Source organism: Eubalaena glacialis, chromosome 5 (assembly GCF_028564815.1).
Source record: "Eubalaena glacialis isolate mEubGla1 chromosome 5, mEubGla1.1.hap2.+ XY, whole genome shotgun sequence".
NCBI lineage: Eukaryota > Metazoa > Chordata > Mammalia > Artiodactyla > Balaenidae > Eubalaena > Eubalaena glacialis.
The window spans coordinates 89,292,369-89,316,372 of NC_083720.1; the positions used below are offsets into that span (position 1 = coordinate 89,292,369).

General features: G+C 35.8%; 1 protein-coding gene across 1 annotated transcript in view; it reads right to left on the reverse strand.

Annotated features, from left to right (window-relative positions):
• LOC133092200 (UDP-glucuronosyltransferase 2C1-like) overlaps positions 1–10,685 on the reverse strand; it is a 30,966-nt gene extending 20,281 nt beyond the window's left edge. Inside the window, exons 1-2 of the mRNA XM_061191433.1 lie at positions 9,965–10,685; positions 3,408–3,556 (exon numbers count right to left, since the gene is read on the reverse strand). Coding sequence (XP_061047416.1) covers positions 3,408–3,556; positions 9,965–10,685 — 870 coding nt within the window. The remainder of the gene's footprint in view (positions 1–3,407; positions 3,557–9,964) is intronic.
• Positions 10,686–24,004: the final 13,319 nt, after the last annotated feature.

Sequence of the window (24,004 nt, forward strand, 5' to 3'; positions counted from 1 at the left end):
AAAATATACAAACAGCTCATGCAGCTCAGTATCAAAAAAACAAACAACCCAATCCAAAAATGGGCAGAAGACCTAAATAGACATTTCTCCAGAGAAGACATACAGATGGCCAAAAAACACATGAAAAGATGCTCAACATCATTAATTATTAGAGAAATGCAAATCAAAACTTCAATGACGTATTACCTCAGACCAGTCAGAATGGCCATCATCAAAAAATCTACAAACAATAAATGCTGCAGAGGGTGTGGAGAAAAGGGAACCCTCTTACACTGTTGGTGGGAATGTAAATTGATACTGCCACTATGGAGAACAGTATGGAGGGTCCTTAAAAAGCTAAAAATAGAATTACCATATGATCCAGCAATCCCACTACTGGGCATAAACCCAGAGAAAACCAAAATTCAAAAAGACACATGTATCCCAGTGTTCTTTGTGACACCATTTACAATAGGCAGGTAATGGAAGCAACCTAAATGCCCATCGACAGATGAATGGATAAAGAAGATGTGGTATATATAAACAATGGAATATTACTCAGCCATAAAAAGGAACGAAACTGGGTCATTTGTAGAAATGTGGATGGACCTAGAGACTGTCATACAGAGTGAAGTTAAGTCAGAAAGAGAAAAACAAATATCATATATTAACACATATATGTGTAATCTAGAAAAATGGTACAGTTGAACCTGTTTGCAAGGCAGAAATAGAACGCAGATGTAGAGAACAAATGTATGGACACCAAAGGAGGAAAGGGGGGGTGGGATGAATTGGGAGATTGGGATTGACATATATACACTAATATGTAAAAAAATAGATAACTAGTGAGAACTTGCTGTATAGCACAGGGAACTCTACTTCACTGTACAGTAGAAACTAACACAACATTGTAAAGCAAGTATACCCTAGTAAAAAAAATAAAAATAATAAAATAAAATATTTTTTATAAGTTCAACTTTTTAAAAAAGTATCCTTGTCTTTATGTCTGTATTCTATACTGTCATCTATTGCTCTAATGTCAACGGTCAGGTTTTCAGGAATAACCCCTCTTCACAGAAGCCTTAGACATCTAGTTCATAGTATTTTGATCCACCTCAAGTTCTGTTTTTCACTCTGGGTGATGTAATGCTCACGAAAAGCAGCCAGTAAAAAGTCATGAGTTCTTATTCCTTGACTACTAATGTGAGACTACTGCTTATGGAAAAGGCAAATCTATGGAGAAAGTAAAAAAAAAATAGTGATTTCCAGAGATTTAGGGGCAGGGAAGGATGAAGAAGTGGAGCACAGGGAATTTTTAGGACAGTGGAGAGTCTGTATGAGAGTATAAGGGTAGATACATGTCATTATATATTTATCAAAATATAGAATGTACAACACAAAGAGTTAACATTTTTGTATGCAGTGGACATTGGTTGAGATTAATGTGAATGTTGGTTTATAAAATGTAACAGATGTGCTGCAGGAGTGTGGGATATTGATGGTTGGGGAAGCTGTGCATGGGAGGGGGCAAGAGATAGGTGGAACTCTCTGTACTTTGCACTGAATTTTGCTGTGAACGTGTCTCTAAAAATAGTCTATTAATTAAAAAAAACACAAATACTACATAAATCTGTTCCCTGAGATTAAACCAATGTATTTGATAGATGCTTGCTAGACACTGCATTGTACCGCATTCAGCATAAGCAAATATGAACAAATCATTTTCCCTCACAACTGCTCCCCTTTCCTTCTTCTCCTCATAAATGATAATATTCTGTACTAAATTGCCTGTACGAAAAATAAATAAATAAATGTAAAGAAATGACATGTACAAAGAAACAAAAAGCCAAGGATTAATTCTGGAACTCTCTCCCTTGATCTCCAGCCTATCAGAAAATCCTATTGACTTTCTTTGTAAATACTTCCTAAACCTCTCCATTTCTACTCAAAATTGCTATCATATTGTAGTTTGGATCTCTATAACGGCTTGCAGGAACTATTGCACCTCTATCTCAGCTCATTTCCCGTCTTTAAATCTTGCTACATTCCAAACAATTCAATAGATAATATTTATGAAAGGGTAAGTTGTATCACGTTACTGCTTAAAAATTATACATTGATCATTCATTGACCTTAAATTTGAAGTAAAGAATACTTAGTATTGCCCATTTGTTTATTTATAACCTATCCTGCGATCATCTCTCCAGGCTAATTTCTCTCCTCTATTCAAACCAAACAGGTCACCATTACTGAACTTATGCCAGGATTTTGGGTGGGCCATCCATCTCTATTAGATCGTTTCTCAAACTACTATAATTTCCCTACTATGTCCATTTTTTAGACTATGTTATGCAAAATAACTTTCAGCTCCAAAATCTCAGTGGCCTAAAACAACACCTTATTGTTACCAAGTCCAAGCTCGCTTTGCTCGCTGCAGGACTGGCCAATGAACTGAAGACGAGGTGTTGAGGCAAGGAATACGACTTTATTCAGAAAGCCGGCAAACTGAGAAGATGGCAGACTAAAGTCTCAAAATAACCATCTTATCGGGGTTTGGATGCCAGTTTCTTTTATAGCACAGAGAGTTGGGGGGAGATGAGGAAGTAAAGTAAAAAGGCCATAAGTTTTGCAAATATCCCCTGGAATGGCCAGCCTCAGGGAGGGGATGTGTTAATTTCTTCTTTCTTGTAGCCATCCACAGGTGGACAGGGTCTGGATGTTTGCCTGAACAAAGGCACTTTGGTTTAACATTCAGGCAGAGGGGTAGGGTTCCCCAAGGCAAGCCACTATGTATAGACAGTATCCTTTTAGTGAACAAAAGCAGCGGAAAGCAAAGGTTAAAGTAAAAGAAACGGATCCAACATGTAGTCAAGATCTGGCTCTTCCCTGTTACATTATTTCTTTCCCATGCCATATGTCCATCTATTGAGCTGCAACTGTTATATATATTCTTTAACCAGGACTCAGATTGGCAGAGTAGCTACTCTGGAACACAGCCCCCAAAGACATCACAAAAGAAAAGAGAACTCTGGAGTAAGTGCACCTGACAATTAAGTGTTGGACCTGGAAGTGATACCTGTCATTTCAGTTCATTCTCATTGCCCTGAGAGTATTGGACAATTCCACTAAACTCAGGGGCTAGGGACATTATTGTTGTCAAATGTCTGGCATATTTGATACGCATCACTAATGATTACCACAATAATGCAGTAAATACTTAATGGTAAGTATTAAGTACTTACCATTCTAAGGTGGATAATTCCCATTAATTATCTAAGGTGGATAATTCTAAGTCTAAGGTGGATAATTCCCATTAATTCCTGTGTCCAGGTTTTCAGTTTGAGGATCAAATACTAAAAAAATAATAAACTAGAAATGATTCCAGGAGGTAAATACTCAGAGAAGCAAAAAGGAGCACCTTTAATTACCTTAGGTAGGGGCTTTGCAGGCTTGCAGTGCAGTCCTCCAACAAATTCAACGTTAGGTAAGTAAGGGAATGGAAATTCAAAATCCCAGTATGTTCGAATCAACCACATTTCAGCTTTCCCCATAATTTCACATAATGTGGTACGTTTTCCTGAACAAAAATGAAAGACGAGAGAGGGACAACAATCTGATATGTTAAGTGAGACATGTTTTACCATAGAATTTTCTAAGAAAAATCTTTAAAGAAGCAATATTAGTTCTATGCAACCCATGAGAAATCAATAGGCCTTTGTCCCCCAAGAGTACACAATACTGAGATTATGAATACCCAAACAGAGATTTAAGTATGGAACAAGGCAAAAGCCTGCTGCTTTCTCTCTGCCAACAGACTCTTTCTGCTTGAGCTAAGCCTGAGCCCCACTCCAAGCTCAGAATCAGCACGTGATCTGAGCAATGAACAAGAAATTCAGCCAGTGATCCCAGCCTACTATGGTAGAGTCTCCTCCTCTTCTGGAATTCCAATTTATCTCATCCTCATTGCTCCAAAAGCCTCTGATATCTTTTAAAAACAGCTTTTGAAATTTATCCATCTTTTCTTCTGGTGTTTGGGACTGTGCTTCCATAACTAATTATATCCTATCAGGAATGGAAATCTTTTCATAAAAATTTAAAAGTGATTATTCCTTTGCTGTACATAATTATAGCTCCTGTTTTACAAGACTTTGTCCTCTTTGGTGAAGAGAGAGCACTGCATAATAATTTGGTGATGAAATATTTGCTATTTTGACATATTTAGCTGATAAACAGTACAAAAGGGATACCTTTGAACTGAAGTGGAAATCAAGTGAACATTAACAGAATAAAAACTCAAATTAGTGACTCTGAATTAAATCATTTTACTTAGTTGGGAACCAGAGCTTCATTTCTGAATTCTATTCAATTACTGTGGTATAAGGAACCTTACCCAGAGTTTTGGTGTCCTTTTGAAATACATACTCCATATCACTGATAGGAGGAAACCATAGCTATCTGGTTTCTCACCGCATGGCTTTTTGAATATTCTCCTTGATGTTCTAAGTGTGCTAAAGTTTTGATCAGAAAATATAAGGGTTTTGATCTGACCAGGACAATCTATCTATGTAAGAGATCACAAGCAAATCTCAGTAATTTAGGGGTTTTATTCTGGTAATGACAAAAGTATTCAAAATCCAGTTTCAGACCCAGTACAGACCCCATATTGGAGCCTTATTTGTATCAGCCATGGGTATAAATTTATTCTCTTTGTGTGATGCTTTACTCCCATGCTTTTTTAATGACAGTTTTATTGAGGTATAATTTATATACCATACAATTCTTCTTTTTAAATAAACTATTGAGTAGTTTTTAGTACATTTATAACATTGTGAAACCACCACCATTATTAAATTTAAAAAAATGTTATTACTTGCAAAAGAAATCCTGTATCCATTGGCAGTCATTCTTCATTTCTCCCTCTTCCCAGCCCGTGACAACCACTAATCTACTTTTTCCTTCATTTGCCTATTCCAGAAAAACCTTCTTTAACTTATTATAAATGAAATCATACACTATGTGGTCTTTTTTGCTGCTTCCTTTCATTTAGCATAATGTTTTTCAAGGGTCATCCACGTGGTAGTATGTATCGTATTTCATTACTTTTTGCTGCTGAATGATATTTTTGTAGGGATATACATTATTTTGTTTATTCATTCATTAGTTGGTGAACTTTTGGGTTGTTTTCACATTTGTCTACTATGAATAATGCTGTTATGAGCATTCATGTATATGTTTTCTGTGGACATATGTGTTCATTTTTCTTGCTTATAAACCTAAGAGTAGAATTGCAGGGTCATATGTTTGGTTCACTTTCTTTCATATCAAGATGACATCTTTTTCCTGTTACTTATCCACTACTGATTTAGTAATCTGGTGTGCTTAATGCATCTTATTGAAATGAAGATAATATTGTAGGAGAAATAAAAAAATAATTGATCTGAATAAGGAGATTGTGAGAAAATATCTCAGATTTGGAAAAGCTTTTCCAAATTTCCAAAAGCAATGCCACATTTGATATAATGCTAGGGCATTTGTTGAATGATTAAAGTATTATTTACATCTTCAGGAAAGTGTGCCTACATTTTATTTTGTTATTTATTATTGATTTATTGTGGACTTTTTTGTTCAGGCACTGTGAAGTTAAAAAGTTGGCATGTATATTTCTGTCTGGTAGAAAAGATCACCCCCTAAATTATGATTTTATTGCCCTATTAGACATTGACCATTTTTGTGTCTAACCCAATAGTATTATCCTAACATTCCTTTGTCTCCCAAAATGTTATATTAATATTTCCTCAAAATATGGTTTGAACCAGATACCTTCTTACTTGTTTCCTCCTCAATTATTTGAACATATCTGACATGATTCAATTTATAATTGTGTAAGTTATGAGTTATAGTTTTAAAATTTGAAAAATATACTTGGAATGCATTTTATAAGGAAGATACTAAATTGATACTGAATGACAATCTATATCTAATAGCATTTTAAAATTTATGAGAGTAAAAGAAATTTTTTCTTCTATTTACCAAGGCTTTATTATTCTTTCTCAGATTATTGATACATTCCCCAAAAGAATGTTCTAAGGTGCCAAGAGCTAGCAAGGAATCAGAGACAGAGTTATGTCCTATAACTTATGCCTCACTATAAAAGAGCTTCCAAAACTGAGTACAAAATTGCTGGAACCAGAGGTAAACAAATAACTTCAATACACCTGTAGATCAGTCACTGCTTGATCCATGGCTCAGAAAATGTCACTAGGATGAGATTTTAAGTTATCTTTTTTCGGTTTTGCCTTTTGCAGCTTGGGCTGTGACTTTGGGTAAGAGATGGGTACAGCAGTTTCTGTCCACATTTTTTTTTTTTTAGGGTCAAGTCTAGAGATATAAGCACCTGTTTCTGTCACAGAGTGCCCAGAAAAATCCTCAGTGCAACATGTCGACCTTGATTAGGTTATATGCCTTTTTTGAATATATGGTATATTCCTGGGCAGCATACTTCATTAGAAGCACTCATATTGTTTTTGAGTTGTTGAAGAAATAATTTCCCAGAGGAAATTTTGAACAGATATCCGAAAAAGAAAAAAGGAAGTGGCTACATAAAATAATAGATTGCAACTATAAGGGTAAATTTTAATTCTTTAGGAATAAAATTAATTTTTAGAAACGATAGGGTATTAGAGATACTTCTGTTAAAATTAGTAACAAAGAAAACACTTTTAAAATTCATATGGAAGTGCAAAAGACTCCAAATAGCCAAAGCAATTGTGATAAAGAAGAACAAACCTGGAGGCATCACACTTTCTGATTTCAAGCAATATTTTAAAGCTGTACTAATCAAAACAATATGGTACTGGCATGAAAATAAACCCATTGATCAGCCCAGAAATAAGCCCATGCATATAAGGTCAACTAATATTTCACAAGGCAGCCAGAAATACTTAATGGAGGAAGACAGTCTTTTTATTTTGTATCTTTTTTTTTAATTTAATTTAATTTATTTATTTATTATTTATGGCTGTGTTGGGTCTTTCGTTTCTGTGAGAGGGCTTTCTCTAGTTGTGGCAAGCGGGGGCCACTCTTCATCACGGTGCGCGGGCCTCTCACTATCGCGGCCTCTCTTGTTGCGGAGCACGGGCTCCAGACGCGCAGGCTCAGCAGTTGTGGCTCACGGGCTTAGTTGCTCCGCGGCATGTGGGATCTTCCCAGACCAGGGCTCGAACCCGTGTCCCCTGCATTGGCAGGCAGATTCTCAACCACTGCGCCACCAGGGAAGCCCCGGAAGACAGTCTTTTAAATAATTTTTGCTGAAAAAATTGGATATTCACATGCAAAAGAATGAAACTAGACCCCCATTTTACTCTGCTACAAAAGTTAACTTGCAAAGGATTAAAAACATAAATATAAGACCTGAAAAACCATAAAATTCCTAGAAGGAAACATAGGGGAAAAGCTCCTTGACATGGGTCTTGGCAATGGTTTTTTAAATATGACACCAAAAGCATAAGCAATAAAATTAAAAATAAAAAAATGAAGACTACTTCAGATTTAAAAGATTCTGAATGGCAAAAGAAATGATCAACAAAATGAAAAAGCAACCTATGAAATGAGAGAAGATATTTGCAAACCACGTATCTGATTTGTCATTACCACCCAAAATGTCTAAGGAACTCATAGAATTCGACAGCAAAAAAACAAACAAACAAAAATGCAAATAATTCAATTAAAAAAATGAGCAAAGGACCTGAGTAGACATCTTTCCAAAGAAGATATTCAAATAGCCAACAAATACATAAAAAGGTGCTCAACATCACTAATCATCAGAGAAAGGCAAATCAAAATCACAGTGAGGAATCACCTCACACCTATTAGGATAGCTATCATCGAAAAGACAAGAGATAACAAATATTGGTGAGGATGTGCAGAAAAGGGAACACTTGTGCACTGTTGGTGGGAATGTAAATTGGTGCAGGTACTTTGGAAAATAGTATGGATGTTCCTCAAAAAAGTCAAAATAAAATTCTTACTGCACTCTCATGTCCATTGCATCATTATTTACAATAGCCATAATATGGAAACAATCTGTTTTCCAATGGATGATGGATAAAGAAAGCATGGTTATATAAACAATGGAGTAATATTAAGTCATGAGAGGAAGGGACAACCTGCCATTTGCATAAACAAGAATGGAACTTGAGGAAATTGTGGTAAATGAAGTAAGTCAGACTGAGAAAGACAAATACTGTTTGATATCATTTAGATGTGGAACCTCAAAAGAAAACAAAACAAAAAAGGAAAAAAACGTTTCAGAGAACAGATTGGTTGTTGCAAGATCCTATGGTTGGAGGGTGGGCACAATAGGTAGGTAAAGGTAGACAAAAGTTATAAACTTCCAGTTCTAAAATAAGTAAGTCCTGGGGATGTAATGTACAGTATGGTGACTATAGTTAATAATACTGTATTGAATATTTGAAATGTGCTAAGAGAATAGATCTAAAGTTCTCATCTCAAGATAAAAAAGACTTTTAACTATGTGTGGTGATGAATGTTAACTAGAGTTATTGTGGCGATCATTTCACTATATATACAAATATAAAATCATTATGTTGTCTACCTGTGATGAAACAAAATGATTTTAAGGCAGGACAAGAAAAATTTAATGCAAAATTTTCTCTGCCATTTGAGCTACCACCCTGTTCCCCTTTAGTGTACATTTTGCATCTGCGTTGTACATTAACAAGATCTCCTTAGAAGACACAGGAATGTCTGCTCACAAACAAAACAAAAATGAAACAAACAAAAAAGCCAATTTCCTCCTGGTGCCAGCAAGGTAACTCCTTACGATACAACATTCTTTCCTTAATCCCCTAAAGGGTCACAGTAACTCATTACTCGCTTTGTTGGCCTATGTAAACCATCAGTACATTACTCTGATGTATAACCCTTTGATGTAAAACCCTTTGTGTCAAAAACATATAACTGTGCTTTTACTTCTAATGGGTGAAACATTCCTCAGAGCTTTCTGAAAGACTGTCTCCTGGGTTATAATCCCCATTGGCTCAAATAAAGTTTTCCATTTCTTAGATTGATTATTGATTAACTTTTTCATCCACACCTGAAACTAATACAATGTTATATATTAATTATATCACAAAAAATCTAACTAAATAATATAAATAGGATACTGCTTCCTCTAAGATAACTAATATACTATGGAAAATCATCCTTAACACAATTAAATAAAAGCTTCTTTAATAAAAAAAAAAATCAATTATGCAAAAGGAAAATTAAAGTGGTTACAGACTTGCTTAAATTGAGAAAAGCTTTGCGCTCAGGGTCAAAGCTCTCTAGTTGACCTTTAATGCAATTATGAATAGAACAGTAACAACAAGATAACAATGAGATAAGTTTAAAAGTCTAGAAACATGGTCCTTTAGAGAAAAATCTTCCTTGTTTCTCCTTTGGAAGACAAGAGCAGATGAAATCAAGATATATTTATTTATTTTCCAGTTTCATGCTTACCACTTTCCAAGCCCAGGAATCAGTCAATCAAGCCCTGATAGGATGCAAACAGAAAGCCTGAGAAACAGCAGGTTAATCAGAAAGAAAACAAGTGTATAAAAGGAGAAGTAAACAAGAGAGAAGTAGTCCAAGGTTATGGAACTTAAGCACACGTCAGATTTGGGTTTTCCAGATACTCTGAAAAACAATTAGTAGCATCAAACAGAATTTATGGAGAAATATAGAGAATATTCCTTCTCTGATATATTTGCAGTACTCAATGATCTAAAAAAAAACAAAAAAGAAAAAGTTTAAAAAAAAGAAAGAAAAAGAGTTGTTTTTATTGTTTTCACTCAAAACAGTTAAGCAACAGGAGCTTGGGTCCTCACTTTAAAAAGCCTTTTGTAAGTTTTCCTACAGTCAGATAAATATTCACATTTTACATATGAAATAAGAATCATTATTATATGCAAATTTCTCTTACCTAAAATCTTGCTGTAATACTCATCCCATTCTGCAAATGCATAGTATGAAGACATCATATCACTCATTGTATACAATAACCAGTTCTCCAGTCTCTGTATAAAAGTCATGTTGTCTGTCAGTCTTGATGTGATGCCAGGAACATATGAAGAAGGCATAGGAAGCCTAGCACACAATCTCTCAATGACATTCCCATAGGAAAACCGAAAAGAGTATATAAATGGAATATTGAGGAGTTCAGCCACCAATTCCCCACAAAAGCTTAAAGGGTCAGCAATACAGATATCAAATTTAGCTGCCTGTAGCCTGCTGAGTAAATCCTTGTCTGTGACAGCACTGTCACATACTCTTTTGGCTGATGCGAAAAAATTTTTTATAACTTCTGTCAGTTTCACTTGCCTGTCCCACCATGAAAGTTTCGGCAGTTCAAAAGAAAGTGTATAGAGATCAGCACTGAACTCTTCCATGAAACTTTCTTTACTTATTGAAAGTTGAAGTATCTCCACATTAAAGGGAATCTTGGTATGATCAAGCAGAGAACTTGTTGAAGGTACCAGGATGGTTATCTCATGCCCATGAAGGTGGAGTTCTTCCAGAATAACTTTTAGATTAATCCAATGACTAAAATCTATGGGCCATACAAGTACTTTCCCAGTCCTTCCAGAGTCAAAGAACCATAGATGCAGCATAAAAAGGACACAGAAGCCTTTCACAGTCTTCATGATATTAAGTTCGCTCAAACTAAATCTGAGCTTATACCAAGTGCATGAAACTCACAATCCAAAGATTTGTCCTTGACCCTCCCAATCAATTTATAGTAGGTTGGGCTGAACTTTGAGTTGTGTACTTTGTATTGAAGAGTAAAATGAAACGCAAGTGCCTTGATGGAAAAAAAAAAATGTCAATAAAGTCAATAAAATAAGTTAGGAAAAAGAAACAAACCTCAGAATGACAGTTACCAAACTTCTTTTAGAGGATATCAAAAAAAGGGGGTGTGAAGTTAAACACAAATCCATAATAATTTCTAAATAATGTTAAGAAAATCCATCACCATCTGATGCATATTCAAATAAGACTAGATTTTTTGGATCTTTTTCTCTGCTTTTATTTGAATGTTCTTTTGAACAAAATGGTCTCTGTAGTGTTTCTCATGCTGATAATTCTGCTAAATATTGCAGATAAGAGTGAGGCCATCACTTACTGCCAGAAGGAGAGAATATGCACACTTTGAGATGTTGAGGCAGGGAGATTTAGATCCAAATGTTCTGAAGCTAAATTCAGTGCCTTTCCTGCTAAATCACATCTATCTTTAAGAGAAAAAGAAAAAGAAATCTTTTTACTGTTATTGAAGATAGGAGTTCAAGTTCTTGTTCTCATCAGATTAATGTTATATTGAGAAGAGATATCTTAGAATGGAGAAGTCATGAAGAACATAACTTGATAAGCTTATCCTTCCTTCCAGCACATCCAATTCTATTTTCTTTGCCTTCCTGTTCTAAGATACTTTTTATAATGTAAATTCTATTTTTTGCTTGGATCTTCACAACTGGAAGACACTACCCCATGTAGAAATGGATTCAATGATATTTAGGACAATAACTTCATCTATAATCCTTTTGCTTAAAAAGTTGATTTTCCTCAAACAATTAATCAATAAGAATATATGATGATAATAACATTATCATGAGAATAACTGGTCCTTAATAAAAATATAATTGTGTAATTATTCAATTGCTTACTATTTCTATACATTCTACTCACAAATTATAAATCAACCTATTTTCTTTTTGTTTTTTAAACTTTTTTTTTTTTTGGAGTTAAGCCAGCATTTTATTTCTTTATTTCTTTATTTATTTTTGGCTGTGTTGGGTCTTCGTTTCTGTGCGAGGGCTTTCTCCAGTTGCGGCAAGTGGCGCCACTCTTCATCGCGGTGCGCGGGCCTTTCACCGTCACGGCCTCTCTTGTTGCGGGGCACAGGTTCCAGATGCGCAGGCTCAGTAGTTGTGGCTCATGGGCCTAGTTGCTCCGTGGCATGTGGGATCTTCCCAGACCAGGGCGCGAACCCGCGTCCCCTGCATTGGCAGGCAGACTCTCAACTACTGCGTCACCAGGGAAGCCCCAACCTATTTTCATTTGCAGTCTTCACTGCATCTATCTGACTCTAGTCATTTTTATAACTAACTTTGACTTACTGCAGTACCCTTCCGATATCACTGCTTCAACTTCTGCATACCTGCAACTCACTCTCCATAAAAAACTCTTCTGATTTTCAAAAAAAAATCTGTTTTAGAAATTATCATACTTGAGTAAAATGCTTTAATAACTTTCTCTCATCTATATATTAAAATCTATACTCTCTGAAATGGCCCAAAAGATCCTGACTTGTTTTCTAATCTTATGTTCTTCCACCTCCATTGATATCAACTTCCTTTGAGGTTTTCATGGTAAGAATTTCTTTTCTGTAGTGACATCAGCAGGACTGCAGAATAGGATATCTCTACTGTCATCCCCACAGAACAATGATTTTGGCAGTCCCCCACGGGTGAGCATAACTTTCTGGGAATCAGAAAGTCCAGTGAAGAAGTTTTGTCCCACCACTGGAGCAAATAATTCCAAGAACGTGTGCATTGAAGAGGGTAAGATGAATAGTTTCACTTTTCTGTGTCACTCCTTTCCCAATTATTGTGGCTTAGTGCCAGGAAAGATCCATGTGAAATATAATGTCTCCCACAGGGGAAAGTGAAATTGTATGAGTGAGTGTCTGGTTTCCCCAGCAATAAGGAATGTCCACTTTTTCCTCACCTTACCGAGATTACTGAGGTGATCTGAAAAGCTTAGGGGCTACGAGAGGCTGGGATCACTGCCAGGCCTTAGAACTCATCAAAGCAATGCTACTAACCACTTTGTGATTCTTCCTGCTAAACAATTTGTGGACTCCATCAGGATTCCCACCATCTCCTTGGGCACCTCATCTGCAGACCCCTCTGAGTGGCCACAGGTTTCTCCAATGCTTCGTGTACCTCACCCACACCAGTCTGCTCCTCCTCCCTGACCCACAGAAATGTATCCCTCTGTGCACTGCCATGGAAAGCAGGAATTAGCAAGTGCAGAAATCGGACCCATATCTGTTGGATTGGAAGAATACTCACAAACTAACATTTCAGGACTTGGTACTAGGGAAAATGAACGGGAGACTCTCAACATGTGGCTTGCATTGTGGGATCAAAAGGAGACATACAATAGAAAGAAATCCCCCTCAAGAGGGAAGAAGCAATGTGGAACAGACCTATCCATAGAAATGTTCTGAGAAAGTCTAAAAAACACCTCATATCATACAAGGAAATCCCCATTGGAATATTATTGGATTTCTCAGTAGAAACTTCGCAGGCCAGGACAGAGTTGGTTCGTATATTCAAAGTTCTGAAAGACAAAATCTGTGACCGAAAATATTTTACCTGAAAATGATGTCCTTCAAAAATAGAGAGAAATACTTTCCCAGAAAAACAAAATCTGAGTGAGTAAAAAATTACAGACCAATATCTTTGACGAATATAGATGTAAAATTTTTCAATAGGACATTAGCAAACCAAATTAAACAGTGCAAAAAAAGGGACCATACACTATGATCAAATGGGATTTATCCCTGGGATTCAAGGATGGGTCAACATAAGTAAATCAATAATGTGATACACAACATTAAGAGAATGAAAAATAAAAATTATGTGATCATCTCAATAGATGCAAAAATTTTGAAAAAACATAATATCTTTTCATGATAAAAACACTTAAACTGGGTATAAAAAGAACATGACTCAACATAATAAAGTCAATCCATGACAAACCCACAGATAACATAATAGAAAATAATAAAACATTGAAAACTTTCCCTCTGAAATTTCACCAGGAATAACACATACGCTCTATTCAACAGAGTACTAGATGTCATGGCCAGAGCAATCAGCCAAAAATAAATAAATAAATAGATAAATAAATAAATAAAATAAAAGACATCCAAATTTGAAAGGAAAAAGTAAAATTGTGTTTCTTTGAAGATGACATGATCTTATATATAGGAAATTCTAAAGACTCCACCAAAAACTGTTAGAAATAATCAGTGGATTCAGTATATTTTCAGGATAAAAATAAACATAAAAGAAATGATTTGTGTTTCTATACACTATTAACAAAACACCTAAAAAAGGGACAAAGAAAACAATCCCATTCAAAATAGCATAACAAATAATAAAATGCTTAGGAATAAATTTACCTAGGAGGTGAAAGGAGAGTTCTGCACACAGGAAACTATGACATTTTTGAAATAAATGGAAGAAGACAAAAAGTTATAATGATATACAAAGTCATGGATGAGTAGAATATTGTTAAAATGTCCATACTAACCAAAGCGTTCTCTATTTAATTCAGTTAATATAAAAATTCCAATGCATCTTCACAAAAATAGGAAAAAACAATCCTAATATTTGTATGGAGCCACAAAACACCCTGAATTGCCAAAGCAATCCCAAGAAAGAAGGACAGAGCTGGAGGCATCACACTTCCTGATTCAAATTATATTACAAAGGAATAATAATAATCAAAACGGTATGGCACTGGCATAAAATATGCACATAGACCAATGGAACAGAATTGAGAGTTCAAAAAAAAACTGTCATAAGTAAGGTCAACTAATATTTGACACAAAATCCAATAACACTAAGTGGGGAATGGATAATCTCTTCAGTAAATGGGGTAGGAAAACCAGATCACCACATGTAGAAGAATGAAACTGAACCTCTATACAGCACCACTCACAAAATTAGGATGAAATGGATAAAGAATTAAATATAACAAAAACTGAAAACATTCCTAGAGAAACAGACAGGAGAAATGCTCCTTGACATTGGTCTTGGCAATGATTTTTTGGATTGACACAAAAAGCACAGCAACAAGAGCAAAAATAAACAAGTGGGACCTTATCAAACTAATAAGTTCTGCACAGAAAAAGGAAAAATCAACAAAAGAGAAGGTAACTGACAGAATGGGAGAAGATGTTAGCAAATCATATATCTGATAAGACATTAATATCCAAAATATAAAAAGAATTCATATGTCAAACCCAATCTCCCAATTTGCTTTGTTGTACAGCAGAAACTAATACAACATTGTAAATCAACTATATTCCACTAAAAATTAATTAAGAAAAAAACTCATACATTTAACAGTAAAAAAAGTCTAATTTAAAAATGGGCAGACACATTGAATAATTTTTCCAAAGAATACGTATATGACCAACAACTACATTGAAATGTGCTCAACATTTCTAAAGATCACAGAAATGCAAATCAAAGCCACAGTGATATGTCACCTCACTCCTGTTAGAATGGTTATTATCAAAACACAAAGTATAAAAAGTGTTGGTTAGGATGTGGAGAAAAGAGAACTCTAGTATACTGTTTTGGGAAATGTAAATTAATATGGCTACTATGGAAAACACTATGTAGGTTTCTCAAAAGAAAAATGAAGCTACCACATGATTAAGCAATTCTGCTTCTGGGTATATATCCAATGGGAATGGAGACAGAATCTTGGAGAGATATCTGCACTTTCATGTTTATTTCAGCATTATTAACTACAGCCAAAATATGGAAACAACATGAGTGTCCATCAGTGGATAAAGTTGATGTGATACATTGCATACAATTGAAAATTCTTTAGCTATGAGAAAGAAGGAAGTCTTTCTTTTTGCCACAACATGGATGGACCTTGAGGTCATTATGTTAAGTTAAATAAGTCTGATAGAAAAAGATAAATACTGTATGATATCACTTATATATGGAATCTAAAAAAGCTAAACTTATAGAAATGGAGAATAGAATGATAGTTTCCAGGGGCTGAGGGTTAAGGTAAGGGGGGAGAAGATGGTCAAAGGGCACGAACTTCCAGTTATAGGATGAATAAGTTCTGTGCATTCAATGTACAGAATGGTGATTATTGTTAATAGTATTGTATTATGCTTGAAAGTTGTTAAGTGAATAGATTTTCAATTTTCTCACCACAAAAGAAAAGAATGATAATTATGTGATGTCATAGAGGTGTTAATTAATACCAGTATATGTTTGTAATATATAAGCATTTCAAATCACCTCAAAATTATACAATGTTATGTGTCAATTTTATCTCAATAAACTGGAAAAAAATTTTTAAATAATGCTTAGATGTCACTAAAAAATTCTCTGCATCAACACTTTTTCAGAATTATATTCGTCATGAACTACAGAAGAGCTAAAGAACTTTGACCCAGAGCCAACAAATTTATCCATTATCAACATTACTCTCTCAATATTATTAGGTGTTTCCTGGCGTGGATGTACTTTAGGAGGAATAAAAGGTGTTTACTTTGTTCTCCTAATCTTAGTAAGTTTGGAAAAACAAGAGGATGTGCTTTCTCTTACATATGAGTTCAGTGAGTTACTGAATTTCTACATTACAAAAATTCCCTTTTTGTTAGAAATCTTCCTCAGTTTCTGCTTCCATTTGTCTACTCAAAGACTATTCCAAGTTGGTTAAACTGCTTAGTAATTAAGTCATTTAAGGTATTGACTCCATTTCTGGCCATGATAGTGTTAACAGGGACCAGACTAACCCTCTGCCATGAACAAATAGAAAACTGGACAAATTATATGTAACACTGTTTTCAGTTATGAATATCAGGCATCACAGAAACATGATAACTAAGAGAAGGGAAGCTAATGAGGTGAACCCTAAGATCACTATAGCTTTCTGACTGTAGCCACTTTTGAGATTACATTGCCCCAAATAGAATCAACAGCAGAAACTGGGGGTATCAATGATTAAAGAAAAAGAAATTAGAATTTGAGGAGAATTGACATCTGGAATAGGAACAGCATAATTTGGAAATTCAAAATGTCCCACACTGTTTTCTACCAAATAAGTAAGCTACTCATTTGGTAAGTAAGATTTTGTGTTCACATGCTGAAGTCAATTTTCACCCATGACCTTAAAATATCTTGATTTTTTACCATTTTTATATCTTTCAGTGTTATGAACTGTTAAAATTGCTAAAATTCCTGGTTAATGGAATGTGACCTTTTTGCAGAGTTCATGCAGATAATAAGATAAAGTAATTCCTAGTATATGTGACTATTCCTGTCAGGGTAAATAGCCAGTGTGGAAGAGATCCAAGTTAGGAAATTGGCCCCCAGTATCCAGTTGGTCTACTCATACAACAGTGCCTTATCAGGAACTCAGTGTTTAATTAGATTCCTAGCAGATGTGATCATCTTGATACTCAGTTAGGGAGTAGTTACATAAGCCTTGGTAAACAGGAGCCCATACATTGGAGCCCATGCATAGCTCCACTCGCTGTCACCATAACCACTTTGTTAATTTGTTCTAGGGACAGGCACTGGGGTGGATGATAATAAAGGCTGTCTGATGTGACCTGGCTGGGTAATTTTGCCTACTTTATTGCTTAATCCCTATTCTATGATGGATAATCTCTGGTAGGAAATAACATTCTGTTCTATGGTTGAATGTTCCATCTCTAACAGGGTCCCATAGCATGCCAGGAGTTGTTTTTCCAAACACATGTAATTCTTCAGTCCAGATGACTTTGTATTGCTATGTTGTGATTCTGCCATTAACCTTGGCAGAGATTCTACACAGTGTCTTTTCTCACTATTGATGTATTTAATACTATAAGGTCTACCTAATATTATAGCCCATCACAGGCTACACCAACTGCAGAATTCTGTTCTGCTATGGGCCCACTCAAAACTGTTTTGTGTTACCTGGCATATGAGTCACAGGATGGAATACATATGTTTTCCCCAATTCCTGGAAAGGCCTACAAATAACTACTGTTTTTTTCTCTTTGTAGAAAGAAAGGCAAATACAAAAATCTATTCTCTTTTGGAAATCATGACCTCAAATACCCCTGATCACTGGATTCCAATTAATGTCACTGATGTGGCAGATCACACTTGAATATTCATAGGGTTTATCTCCCACTTTCTAAGGTGCATGTGTCTTACACAGGTGTCCAACATACTATTCACTTCTTGTTCGTCCTGTTTGATTAGCTCAATGTTATATCAACATAGTCAGTTCATACAATTTTCTGAAGGATATCCAGATAATTCATATCTCATTGGCCTATATTATGAGGGAAGAGAAAAAAGTTTATTTTATATAGTCCTCAGTAAAAATTGTAAATGTCTGCTGTTTCTGTTCCAAGTGAATGAGCACTCTGTCTGATCTTCTCAGATAGAGATGGCAGAGAACACAATCACCAAAGAAATGACCTCCTACTATGTACCTGAAGATGCGTTAATAGGCTCTAGCAGAGATATCCCATCTTAAAGAAAGGCTGAGAGTAGAGTGAATTCTTGGATGAGTTTGCAGGAGGCCAGTACCATTTTCCAGGATCTTTTGGTTTTGCAGGGCCCAGATATGATGGAGCTAATCATCTTGCATTCTTTAACTTTTTAAGATCGTTAATTTGTACCATCCATAGAAATGTGATCTTATCTTCTGTTTGTGCTTTGGTTTGGGTCAGTGGTGGTGAGAGGTTTGGTGGTTTGCTGGTGGTGAGAGGAAGATGTTTCAAGGCTATAGTGGGTTGAATAGTGGATATCCCAAAATACGTCCATGTTGTAACTATCAAACTGATCTTATATAGAGAAAGGGTGCTGGAAATGTACAGTCATACCTTGTTTTGTTGTGTTTTGCTTTATTGTGCATCACACATGTTGGCTTTTGACAAAGTGAAAGTTTGTGGTAACCTTGAGTGAATTAGGTCAATCCGTGCCATTTACCAACAGCCTTTGCTCACTTCATATGTTTGTGTTACGTTTGGGTGATCTTGAAATATTTCAAATTTTTTCATTATTATTATATTTTCTATGGTGATCTGTAATCAGTGATCTTTGATGTTACTATTTTAAGTTGTGGGGTTGCACCAGAACACCTCACTCATATAAGATGGTGAACTTAATCAATAAGTATATGTGTTCTAACTGCTCCATCAACTGGCTATTCCCCTGTCTCTCTTCCATTCCTCAGATCTCCCCCTTCCCTGAGGCATAACAATATTGATATTAGGCCATTAATAACACTGCAATGGCCTCTAAGTATCTAGTAAAAGGAAGAGTTGAATGTACTTCATTTTAAATCAAAAGCTAGAAATAATAAAGTTTAGTTATGAAGGCAGGTGGAAAGCTAAGGTAGGCCAAAAACTAGGCCTCCTGCACAAAATCAAGGAATATTTTTGCAAATGAAAAGTTCTAGAAGGAAATGAAAAGTGCTACTTCAGCGAGCACCCAAATGATAAGAAAGTGAAATAGTCTTATAACTGATATGGAGAAAATTTCTGTGGTCTAGATAGGAGATCAAATCAGCCACAACATTCTCTTAAGCCAAAGCCTAATCCAGAGCAAGGCCCTAACTCTCTTCAGTTCTGAGAAGGCTGAGAGTGGTGAGGATGCTGCAGAAGAAACGTTGGAACTAGCAGAGTTTGAATCATTTAGTTGAAGGAAAGAAGCCATCTTCATAACATAAAAGTGCAAGGTGAAGCAGCAAGTGCTGATGTAGAAGCTACAGCAAGTTATCCAGAAGATCTAGCTAAGATCATTCATAAAAGTGGCTACCCTAAACAACAGACATTCAATGTTGACAAAAGATCCTTATATTGGAAGATGATGCAATTTAGGACTTTCATAGCTAGAGAAGAGAAGTCAATGCCTGACTTTAAAGTTTCAGAGGACAAGCTGACTCTCGTGTTAGGGGCCAAAGCAGCTAGTGACTTGAAGTTGAAGCCAGTGTTCTTTTACCATTCCAAAAGTCCTATGGCCCTTAAGAATTATGCTAAATCTACTCTGCCTGTGCTTTATAAGTGGAACAACAAAACACAGATGACAGCACATCTCCTCTTTACAACATGGATTACTGAATATTTTCAGCCCAGTGTTGAGTCCTCTGCTCAGAAAGAAAAGGTTCCTTTCAAATATACTGCTCATTGACAAAACACCTGGTCACCCAAGAGCTCTGATGGAGATGTGTAATGAGATTACTGTAGTTTTCATGCCTGCTAACACAACAACCATTCTGCATCCCACAGATCAAAGAGTAATTGCAACATTCAACTCTTATTATTTAAGGAATACATTTTTTAAGGCTATGGCTGCCTCAGATAGTGATCCCCTCTGATGGAGCTAGGCAAAGTCTGTTGAAAATTTTCTGGGAAGGATTCACCATTCTAGACACCATTAAGAACATTTGTGATTCATGGGAAGAAGTAAAAATCTCAACATTAACAGGGATTTGAAAGAAGTTGATTTTAGCTCTCATGGATGATTTTGAGAGGTTCAAGATTTCAGTGGGGGAAGGAACTGCAGATGTGGTGGAAATAGAAAGAGAACTTGAATTAGATGTGGACCCTGAAGGTCTGAATTCACTGCAGCAATCTCCTGATAGAACTAACTGGTGAGAAGTTGCTTCTTATGGAAGAGCAAAGAAAGTGATTTCCTGAAATGGAAAGTACAGCTGGTACAGATGCTGTGAAAATTGTTGAAATGAAAATAAAGGATTTAGAATATTACATAAACTTAGTTGATAAAGAGGCAGCAGGCTTTGAGCAGATAGACTCCAATTTTCAATGAAGTTCTACTGAGAGTAAACTTCTATCGAACAACATTGCATGCTACAGAGAAATTATTCATGAAAGGAAGAGTCAGTTGATGTGCAGACTTCAGTGTTTTCTTATTTTAAGAAATTGTCACAGTCAACCTAGTCTTAAGCAGCCACCACCCTGATCTGTTAACAGTCTTTAACAAGGCAAGACCTCCACCAGCAAAAAGATTATGACCCACTGAACGTTCAGATTTATTAGCAATAGAGCACTTTTTAATCAAGGAAGGTACATTTTTATACACTTAATAGACTACATTGTAGTGTAAACATAACTTTTATATACACTGAGAAACCAAAAAATTTGTGATTCATTTTATTGTGATTTTTGCTTTGTTATGGTGGTCTGAAACCCAAACTGCAATACCTCTGAAATATGCCTGTAATTAAGTTAAGGATATCAAGATAAGTTCCTACTGGATTTAGGATGGGCTCTAAATCCAATGACAGATATTCTTATGGCAAGAAGGATGGAAGAGGTTTATAGACACACAAAGGAAGAGGTGATGTGAAGAGAGACAGCAACTGGAGAGAAACCACAGCCAAGGAACAGCATGCATTGTCAGAAGCCAACAGAATCTTGTAGTGAGCCATGGAATGGATTTTTCAAGAAATCTCAAAAAGTAATGGACCATAACACCACCTTGATTTCAGACTTCTGGCTTCCATAACTGTGAAAGAATAAATTTCAGTTGTTATAAACTATGAAGTTTGTGATAATTTGTTATAGCAGCCCTAGGAATCTAATACAGAGTGCTTCTACCTGACCTTTCCCAATATTACACCTTTTATCCCACATGTCAAGGATACAGTTTGGATTTGTGCCACTGACAAAGGATTTCTACCCAATTTTATATTTGAGGGACTGAAAAAATCATCAGTTGTCCCAGGATGCTCTCGTTCTCTTGGGAAAGAGTTGAGGAAATTATTAGCGTGTACACTTACTGTGATGCTACAGCGTTCTTCCTCTAAAGGACCCAGTCTCTTCATTAGTCAATGGATCAGGTCTAAAAACTCTCAGGTCTAAAAGCTTGGCAAGTGATTATGATTTGAGAGAAGCGATGGTCCTCATCCTTCGGATACTGATCCTCGAGCTCTTCTGGTAGAATAGACAGGACAATGCCCTTTTTGGTGGCCTGTTTATCTCTATCGCCATATTGATAGCTTTTCATGGGTTAAGACTGCCTGGCTGCCACTCTAACCTCACTGTTCACCGTGACCATTGTGACTGCTTGACTTCTGATGACTGAGTGTCATTACCTAGTCTGTATTATTTTTGGATTTGATTACAATTAACATCATTGAGCTCAGTTTTGTTACTGCCAACAGCCTGGTCCTCACAGTATGGCCACAATGAACATTTTATAACTTCAGTAAACAATCATGTGGTAGATTTTCCAGACTTACAAGCATATAAATCTTAATATATCCACTACTCTAAGTCTTTGGATTCCTTCTTTCACTGTTTATCATGGCACTTTCAGCATATCAGTTTTACTTCCTATAGGCCATCACTTTTTCCAAGTTTCTCCTGGAGTCTAAACCCAGGTATTAAATCCTATGTCCTGAGAGGGTGTTCCAAAATTTAAAAAGATGCTTCCTTATACAACTTTATCTTCTACTTTCCTTAATCCTTTCCTCAGCATAAAGTTCCACATATAATCTCTCAGTTCCTGTTGGTAAATATTGGATAGGTCCTCCAGTTCTTTTGAGTTATACTATGTTTCCTTCCTTAGTAGATCCATCTTATACCTGGCTTTATACACATGATTAACCCTAGTTATTGGCCTGTGGCCAAGAAGGGAGATAAGAGCAGATACTGACAGGGATGGAAGATGTTCTGAAGGGTAGAGGACAGCATATCATCCTCAAACAATGGAGAAGTGCTACCCCTTCACAGAGAGGAGTGGGCTCAGGGGAATCTAGGAATTCAAGATTTTCACAGACATTAACTATTTCTCGGGCATTCTGCTCTTTCTCAACTAGGGTCTTGATCTTCGAAAAATTTAAAACTAGGTTGGGAATTTAAGTAGAACTGGAAATGTTTTATTTTAAAATGATACTGATTTTTTTTCCTTCTGCAAGAGATGAGACTTTCTTTATATTAGGAGCTGCTAAGGACACTCCTCTGGCTTTCTCACTTAGCCTTAATATGATGGTTTAGAGTCCTCATTCTGTCATTATATTTGCCACAGAAAATATAATGCAGAAACAAACATGTACCTTCATTTACTCATAATTTCTGTTTTTCTCATATTTATCCAGTACCTGATATATCACAACCACTAGTAACTATTCTTCCAAAAGTATATGGTCCCAATTCACCATGACCAAAAGGAGTAAAATAGTCACAGTTACCACAGTCCTGGGATTATCTGTGTACAGTGGAGTATTAGGTAAGTCCCTTTTTTACTTATTACATTTTCCCTCTAGTATTTGAAAAGAAACCTTATTTTCTTTGTGTTTGTTAGAATTCATACACACACATATATATGTATAATATATAAATTTCAAATTAAAAAGATATATTTTGTTAAGAGTAGTGAGGAAATGGAAATATGATAGTTTCTCAATGAAAGTTTATCAACACTGATAGAGTTTGTATGAGTAACCTAGAAGTCTTTGACATTCTGGACTTTGTTGCAATTTGACACTGATCCACTATATTAATATTCTTTGGGCTTGTTTATTTAAAGAGCTACATATGTACTGTGTTTTTGATAAATCATAATATCTCTGTTATATATTGCTATATAACCAACCATTTTTTTTAACATCTTTATTGAAGTATAATTGTTTTACAGTGGTGTGTTAGTTTCTGCTTTATAACAAAGTGAATCGGCTATACTTATACATATATCCCCATATCTCCTCCCTCTTGCGTCTCCCTCCCACCTTCCCTATTCCACCCCTCTAGGTGGTCACAAAGCACCGAGCTGATCTCCCTGTGCTATGTGGCTGCTTCCCACTAGCTATCTATTTTACATTTGGTAGTGTATATATGTCCATGCCACTCTCTCACTTCATCCCAGCTTACCCTGCCCCCTCCTCGTGTCATCAAGTCCATTCTCTATGGCTGCTTCTTTATTCCTGTCCTGCCTCTAGGTACTTCAGAACCATATGTATATATATATTTAGATTCCATATATATGTATTAGCATATGGTATTTGTTTTTCTCTTTCTGACTTACTTCACTCTGTGTGACAGACTCTAGGTCTATCCACCTCATTACAAATAACTCAATTTCATTTCTTTATATGGCTGAGTAATATTCCATTGTCTATATGTGCCACATCTTCTTTATCCATTCATCTGTTGATGGACACTTAGGTTGCT